The following is an 8,524-nucleotide window of genomic DNA, read 5'->3' as shown; positions in this document are numbered from 1 at the left end:
CAAAAAAAATATTCTGTCTTTCCCAACACCCTAATGCCCAGGGATAGTTGAATTTTTTGCCCCACTTTACATAGGATAGGGTTTGATGATTTACCTCAGACTTGTCTCAATGGCAAGTGGTCCGGGCCTCATCCATCATGTTTAAAGTTAGAAAAAAAAGTGAGGCAAAAGATCCAATTTCTCCAGGCCTACACCGAACGTTTTGTATCGACGGTGCAGCGCACGCATGCCATGGATCGCGAGAGTATACCACATGCAGATGCAGGGGTTCACTGACACGTTGTTGCACGTCGATGATAAGTGCAGGGGATAATGTTCCAGCCACAGGAAAGTATAGCTAGGAATCGCGTAAATCCATCCATCCTGGCGTGCGTTACCGCGGCACAATATTTACTACGAGTAGGTTTCCTAATGTAAATGCAGAATCTACAGATCGAGAACGGAATAAACTGCGAGTCGGTTTCCTAGCTAGCTGTGAACTGGTCGTCGTCGCGCGCGCGCATGCGCAGCACCAACGCATGACCAAACCGCCGCTCCGCCGATCGCGTCGCCGCCCCGCCGCCGCGCGCGCTGACGCAGCCGCTGATCCATCCGTCTCGCCTACAAATACCGCCCGCCGCCGCACGGCCCTTCACCACCTACTGACACTCACACGCAACAACACACGAGTCCATCGATCGATATGGGTTCCGTCTCCTACGTCCTGGCGGCGGCCGTCCTGGCGGCGCTGGTCTCCGGCGGCGCGTGCATCCCCAGCGTGCCGCCGGGCCCCAACATCACCACCAACTACAACAACCAGTGGCTCCCCGCCAAGGCCACCTGGTACGGCAAGCCCACCGGCTCCGGCCCCAAAGACAACGGTACGACGTAATATCCATGCATTCCGTTTTCTTGGATCGCGATCTTGCACGGAGCCAGTGCTTACGTCTAGGTGCATGCAGGCGGCGCGTGCGGGATCAAGGACGTGAACCTGGCCCCCTACAACGGCATGATCGCCTGCGGCAACGTCCCCATCTTCAAGGACGGCAAGGGATGCGGCTCCTGCTACGAGGTACGCACCACGTCTACTCCATCCACGTCGTTTACTAGATCTTCTACTTGATCGGCTGAGCGACCGCCAAAGTACGTGCGTGGATGGGTCGCAGATCAAGTGCCAGAAGCCGTCGCCGTGCTCCGACAAGCCCGTCACCATCTTCATCACCGACAAGAACTACGAGCCCATCGCGCCGTACCACATCGACCTCTCCGGCAAGGCCTTCGGCGCCATGGCCCCGCCCGGGAAGGAGCAGACGCTCCGCTCCTTCGGGGAGCTGGAGCTGCAGTTCAGGAGGGTGCGCTGCAAGTACGCGCCCGGCACCAAGATCACCTTCCACGTCGAGAAGGGCTCCAACCCCAACTACCTGGCCGTGCTCGTCAAGTTCGTCTCCGACGACGGCGACGTCGTGCAGATGGACATCCAGCAGAGCAAGTCGCCCGCGTGGATTCCGCTGACCTTGTCGTGGGGCGCCATCTGGAGGTGGGACGGCGCCACGCCGCTCAAGGGCCCCTTCTCCATCCGCGTCACCAGCGAGTCCGGCAAGAAGCTCATCGCCAAGGACGTCATCCCCGCCAACTGGAAGGCCGACACCGTCTACCCGTCAAATATCCAGTTCTAGAGCCTCTGCGACTCAATGCCTCAGATCCATTTAGCACAGTTCGAATCCTTTTGTTTAGGCTTTCTTTTTTGGCTATTTCATTTACTATATAGCCACATAAACTAAAATCATGTACGTAGATTCATGTGCACGCCGTGCTTTTATCTTGTTTAGGATTCTAGTTTTGTACTCCATAGGATCCTACGATTATATTTGTTCTAATTTAGTGGAGTTTGATCCATTTCTTACCACCAGTTGTGATCTGCTGACGGTCATGTTGCCATTTCATTATTTTCTCTCTCTTACGACATACTCCTAGAAGTATGGAACAATGGCCGCACCTGATTCTAACTTGAGCCATACCCCTACCTGATTCACAAATCACAAGGTGCAACTAGCTAGGTTATGTTTAGGGTTGAACGACTAGCATCGACCAAAGCTTTGAAGCGGCAACTACTACTTTGTAGCTGGATGTCCGGCAAACACTAACCTTCTCTGTTTATGTACATATTTAAAACAGTTTTGCTAAAGCACATCTAGATGTGTCATAAGTATTACACATCTAAGTCCTATGTCATTGATCTTACGTCGAGATTCGTGTGGATATTTCTCTTTTTTTTTCTCTTTTCTCTTTATGCTTGATTCGCTCACTTAGATGTGCAATAACTAGAGCACATCTAAAGACGTAAGGTTTCATATTTCGCCCATCAGCGTTTCGCTCACTATCATCGTCCAAGCCCACTAGTTTTTCCACTAGTTTTCGTTCAAACCCAAACACATCTTATTGGTTTACCAAATGAAGTCGTGTCTTATTTAGCAAGTCAATAAGCATCGACTTCTTTTTAAGAAAGTGTTGATTCAATTGCCAGCTAAAGTATATTTTTTGGTATGTAATCATGATGAGTGTGCACAAAATACATACGGACAATTATCTATAGAAGTATAGCATTGTAGACAATCCTAGAGACAGAAGGATGGAGATTGCTCTTCTTGACCAAGAACTTCCTATCACTTGAGCATCTCCAATCAGCCTCGTTGTTACCAAACTATTTGCATGCTCTTTCTTTCCTACTAGTACTACTATATATCCCAATCCAATCGGATGATATGGTTTGGAGCCTATGTAGCAAAAATAAAAAGTAGTACATTCTATCTTTATCAAGGTTTTGAACAGCTAAATTTCAAAATAGCACCATCTTGTAGTAATCTAGAACTCTCAAAGTTCAAATTGCTAGAGAAATGGGGTTGCACAATCAGCCTAGGAGAAGCCGTGGTGTTTCTTCTCTGTAAGTCTTTAATATGTATTCGACATTTTTTTCAAAAGGAGGTTGAAACCCCCGACCTCTTCATCAATAGATGCATAAAACCATATTTATTAAAGTATTCAGCAAAGGTCTAACAAGAACATATGATTCTTCCGTTCTAGGAATTTTCCCGCTATGGGCTTCCGGGATGGAATTAAGAGTTGAAATTTTCTCACTATGCTCCTTTGAGGTGTTCGATTTCAGGAGGCTATACAATGCCGAGTTCTTGGTGTCACCAAGTTATGCTCATATGATGCTCAAGATACCCGGGCCTAAATCAGTCATCATCCTGCAGGGCTCTCTGTAAAATGTGGTGGAGTGTGACAGACGAAGTGACAATCACCCAATACTTAGATATAGTCATGGAGGACAACGTCGGCTCTCTGGACTTAGGGTTGGCCGGACCAACTACTCGAAGTCCAACCTCTACAGGGGCGCACCATGTAGCAGTGTAATAATTTGATGTGCAATGCTACACTTATGAAAAGATTCTTCTGGGGTGGGGGTTATTTAAGGGGTAACTTGGAGGCCCAGAGAGAAATTAGGAGGGTTTAGTTTAAAATCTCTATCTCTACTACTTAAAAAGAACCTAAGGTTCCATCTTTCACTCAATTTTCTTCCCACCACCCCTTCGCCCAACCTTTCACGTATGCCTATCCTCTTCCACCGATTTTACCCCTTCAATCTACTATTAAATCGCTTTTACCCCACCGATCTATTTAAACCGGTTTTATCTGTCAAAACAAATCAATCTTTAGTATATTTAGTAATGTCTTTATAGGAAGGAATCAATCACGGCCAATTTCTAATCAACCTCTACAAATATTTGGTAACATCACATATCAAGCACACATATCATGGTCAATCTCTACCAATATTTGGCAACACCACATATAAGGCACACATATTACCGAAAGGAATATTAGGCATAAATATTCAGCCCATTAACATTAAGAAAAGGAATCAATCACGTCGAATCTCTACAAATACTGTATGAGTTAGATATAAATGATGTTGAATCATATACTGAGTAATATGTATGTCCCCGTTGCAATGTACGAGCACTTATGTAGTTAGAAGAAGAAAAAATGAGTTGAGCATAGGAGGAACTATGCTCAAATTAATAGATAGAGGCACGGCTTGAACCTGGGGTGGCTAGCACACAAATGTGTGTTCCTAGCCAGTAAGACTCCAGACCTTTCTCTTAGTTCAGAATTAGGAGGCTTTAGCTCGAATTCAGGGTGGGACTAATAGGTAGATCACGTTTCCAGGAGATATTCTATAGGTTTAGTATTCTTACAATTCAATGATAATCATGTCAACAAAAATCCATCGGTGTTTGAAAACATGCACAGTAGATCTCATTTTGCAACTCACGAACGAAAAAATAACAATGTACTACCAATATATACACCAAATGTGGAGCTGACTTCTAAGCAAGGACACAGAACGGTGAACTTTTGACGTCAAGAATGCATCAAGTTGACCGGACCGATCGCGGTGGCATCTTTTGTTGATGCTGCTGCATATAATTCTGTATGGCGGACCGAAGAGCGTAGCTCGGGGTGACATGACGGTGCACGAGAGGCATCTTTGTCATCGGGGACGTCTCGTGCCCGCTATCGAGCCACCCCTTGATCGCCTCCGCCTCGTAGGTGTAGCCGTCTGCTGCCGTGTGAGGATTCCTCATAACTTCCTGCAATTTTGTACCAATGAACTGGGGCATTAGTGAAGTGTGTGTGTGCATGTATGTGAGTGTTTGTGTTTATATCGCGTTTCGCAGTAAAAAGATTACCGGTAGAAATGGTCACCACTCATAAATGTCAGTTTATTTCCATTTGTATTTTTTTACCATGCCTTGAACCTAGATGGGCGGCATCAACCCCTTACCACCAGTAGGCTACGCCTTAGTCTGCTTTTTTCCCCATTTGTAGCGCAAATGGTTCAAATTATATTCAATGGAATTCAAGTAAAATTGGTCATAGCATTGCCTAAACCTGTATTTTGTGGTGCCCACTACACCAAGCACAAAGGCAAACTTGAAATCACAAAGTATACGTAATGTAAAAAAGACTAATACACTCTTTAAAATGGGGCAACTCAGCAATATACCTGAGAAATTGGGCAGATGAAGTAGGACGGCATGTGGCTCTCACCGAACGAATGCACAGGAGACTCTGGTGCGACTGGCATGGAAGCCGCCTTCGCCAGAGGCTCGACGACCCTCCACACCTGGCTCATCCGCGCGGGGCGCTTCCTGCTGCTGAGCTCGGCGCACTGCAGGCCGAGCAGCATCAGCTTCTCGGCCTGCGGGAACGGCCACTCCCCGGCCGACCGGTCGACGAGCGCCTCCATCTCGCCCTTCTCCAGCGCCTCCTCCACCTTCCTCGCGATGCCCAGCGCCGGCTGCCCCGTGACCAGCCGGAGCACGACGACGCCGAAGGAGTACACGTCGGAGTCCGCCGTCAGCTCCCCGGTGATCAGGAGCTCCGGGTCCGTGCATGGCGAGCTGCCGGGGTCGGTCATGGTCGGGAGACGGGAGGCGCCGTAGTCGCCAAGCTTGCTGACCAGGTTGGCGTCGAGGAGGATGTTGGCCGGGTTGAGGTCGCCGTGGGTGACCGGGCGGGGCTCGCACGAGTGGAGGAAGACGAGCGCGGAGCACACCTCGCCGATGATCCGCGTGCGGGCCTGCCATGCCAGCGGCGGCGTGTCGTCTCGACGGGCGAGGCGGTCTTCCAGGCTCCCGTTTGGCAGGAACTCGAAGACGAGAGCCGAAGCCTCCGGGCAACAGCCCATCAGCGTCACCAGGTTTGGGTGCCTCACTCTGCTTACAACACCAACCTGCACCAGTAACATCTAGAGCTTCAGCATTGTTTACCCTCTGTCTCTCAAGAGCCTTTGAATTTTTGTCTCTCAAGAGCTGAAGCAAATGCACAGACAAGTACACGAGGGGGTACAATTCAGTTTACCTCTTGCTGGAACTGTGACGAGCTATGAGAGTGGAGCATCTTGATCGCCACAGTGGTGTTGCGCAGCACCCCTCTGTACACGCCGTCGCCGACCTTGGTGGCGTCGCTGAAGTTCCGCGTCGCCTGCCGCAGCTCCGACAGGGAGAACTCGCTGCACCATGCGAAATCCAAGCCTGGCCCCGTGGTGCGCGTCTCCTCCGCGAGCCTGAGCTGCGAGTCGAGGAGGGATGTTCGCTCCTCGAGATCAATGACTCGCTGCTCCAGTTCTCCCTTGGCTTCACCGGCTTCGGAGAGCTTTCGGATGGCGTCGTCACGTTCGCGTTTGAGTGCCTCCACCTCTTCCTTGGACAGTGGCATGTCCTCTTGTACCTTGGCTATGTCCTCCTTCAGCTTGGGCACATCCTCGGTTTTCTTGGCCTGCAATCAATCAGTCATTACATTACAACGCTGTGTCGAAAGCAAATGCACCTGAATCTGTCCGTGCTAGTGCTAGCTGATTAAGGCGCAGGGTTTTGTTAAAAAGCAAACAACCTGATCATCGTGGCACGGTGCAATGTTGTGATGGATCACGAAGACGTCGTCTATCGGCAGTTCGAAGGAGCTGGAGGAATCGCTCGGCGCCTCCTCGCGGCACGAGCTCGGGACGCTATCTCTTGGGTTGCTGTCCCAGGAGCCCACGGAGACGTGCTCCATGCTGAGGATGCTAAGGGTTCTTCGTATGGCTGACCGACAAGGCAGCCATAAGGGCGATACTTTCTCGGACATGGACCTCTGGATCAAGCTATCAACTGCATTATTACTGCTCGCGTATCGGTTTCGACGTGCGGACACAATAGATGAAGCTGGTATCGGGCTTCGACGTGCGGGTACGATAGCCGGAGTTGGTATCGGGCTTCTGAGAGTACCATCCTCCCTGCGCACAGTTTGAACGAAAGATGGTTTGAATTTATGGGCCAAACTAAAAAGTCATGAATCTGAAAGCTTCATAGGTCAGAACCTCATAAATCATGAATTACTTGAGCTGCTATGTACAACTGAAGAAATCAAGTGCGTGATGCTACTTATTTATTCTTACTTATATAGTAGTACCTGATGCTTATGAGATGCTCCCTGCATACAAACCAAATCTTGCATGAAGGATGAGCCTTGTGCATGACTTCAAGTGCCGTCTTGGACCTTGGCACCAACATTTTGCTGGGATTTCTGTCATGTATTTGAAACGTGCATTAATTCCTGATGCAATTAACGGACTGACGAAATATATGAAAAATATGTGCTCCATAGCCACACATGTTATATATACCTAGGGAAGTGCTTGTCAGCGGCTGCTCCCATGACGAGCTTGCTCGCACCGTGCAGCGAAACGAGCTCCGTGATCCCCTTCACGACGTCTTCGCTCTCGATCACAAGCTTCTCACACTTGATCTGACAAGAAAATATGAAGGGCAATTTAGTTTGGTCAGTACTCCCCGCGTTCCTGCAGATTGATTCTGGGATCTGGAAGGTCGGGAAATGAAGATGGATTGGCTGTTTGCACCTTCACTGTGGAGTACTGGCGAATGTACTCCTCGAGGTGCTTGTCCACCTTAGACCTTTCGCGCTGCCTGTAGGCGCTCACCAGGTCTGCTCTCAGCTTGCTTGCGTGGAACTTGCTTCCCACTGCCAGTCAAAGCCATTAGACTCCAGATGAGATTAGCTATGAGCCTATGACTAACTAACTGCAATTTGATCAGAAACAAAATAGACACGAGATTGCAAGTGCGCATTTCAGTCAGACTTGTTCCGATCACGAACTGATCTTTCTATTTTTTGTGTGTATAATTAGGATTGGCTACGATTTCTACCGAAGAAACCTCCAACTCGATCAGTTATGAACTGATCTCACAGGTCGCACTGGTAGAGGAGAAGGAAGTGATCGGGCGCCGGTACGTACTCACGGGGATGGTCTGCGCCGGCACGTGGACGTGCGCGACCACCACCATCACGTCGGCGGCCGCGGGGACCACATCGGCGAGGTTGCGCAGCGCCCAGGCGAGCGTGAGCTGGCCGTTCTTGTGCTGCTCCGGAACCGCCACGAACACCTTGACGGTCTCCTCCCCGCCGCCGGCCGCCTCCTCCTCCTCGGCCGCCGCCGCCGCGGGCTCCCCGTCGCTCCGCGCGCTCGCCGTCTCAGGCATCGGCCGCATGGATGATGCTTGCGGAATGGCGCGGGCGTTCCGCATAGGCTAGGCCGCGGTACAGATCGTACTACCAGTCAACCTATCCTATATACGGATATATGATAGGCGCTGGCGCGCGCGTGCGCGTGCGCGTACGTCGCAACTGAAAATCGGCGTTAGTTATCCGCCGAGGAGAAATCTAGATCAACCAGGGCTCTACACTGGTCGCGCGGGGCAAAGCCGCTCGCTGCCGCTGGCAAGCGGGTCCCAGTTCCCGAACTTGCAACGTGTACCCTCCGCCTTCGCAGTGTCACAAGTTCGTATGGTACTACAAAATCGTAACAGGCCAGGTTCTTTATCATACAAGCTCGCCACGTTTGATTTATCCTTCCAAGTTGGCCACCTGATATTCTGCTCGACCTCAACACGTTTGCTCGGACCTTGTGGTTATGTTGGCT

The 8,524-nt window shown here is 50.2% G+C and overlaps 2 protein-coding genes across 2 annotated transcripts; one reads left to right on the top strand and one right to left on the bottom strand.

Moving 5' to 3' along the window:
* Positions 1-657: 657 nt before the first annotated feature.
* Positions 658-1,885, top strand: LOC119292586 (expansin-B9-like). Its single transcript, XM_037571399.1, has 3 exons — positions 658-860; positions 942-1,051; positions 1,146-1,885. The coding sequence occupies exons 1-3, from the start codon at positions 683-685 to the stop codon at positions 1,653-1,655; spliced, it is 798 nt and encodes a 265-aa protein (XP_037427296.1). The 5' UTR covers positions 658-682; the 3' UTR covers positions 1,656-1,885.
* A 2,318-nt stretch (positions 1,886-4,203) lies between these two features.
* On the bottom strand, positions 4,204-8,093 carry LOC119274894 (U-box domain-containing protein 33-like). The gene is made up of 8 exons (XM_037555646.1): positions 7,841-8,093; positions 7,445-7,566; positions 7,211-7,332; positions 6,997-7,110; positions 6,439-6,820; positions 5,908-6,324; positions 5,051-5,779; positions 4,204-4,634 (listed from the first exon to the last, which is right to left on the bottom strand). The coding sequence occupies exons 1-8, from the start codon at positions 8,091-8,093 to the stop codon at positions 4,416-4,418; spliced, it is 2,358 nt and encodes a 785-aa protein (XP_037411543.1). The 3' UTR covers positions 4,204-4,415.
* Positions 8,094-8,524: the final 431 nt, after the last annotated feature.

This window comes from Triticum dicoccoides, chromosome 1A (assembly GCF_002162155.2).
Source record: "Triticum dicoccoides isolate Atlit2015 ecotype Zavitan chromosome 1A, WEW_v2.0, whole genome shotgun sequence".
Lineage (NCBI taxonomy): Eukaryota > Viridiplantae > Streptophyta > Magnoliopsida > Poales > Poaceae > Triticum > Triticum dicoccoides.
This window is presented reverse-complemented; position numbering and strand designations above follow the sequence as displayed.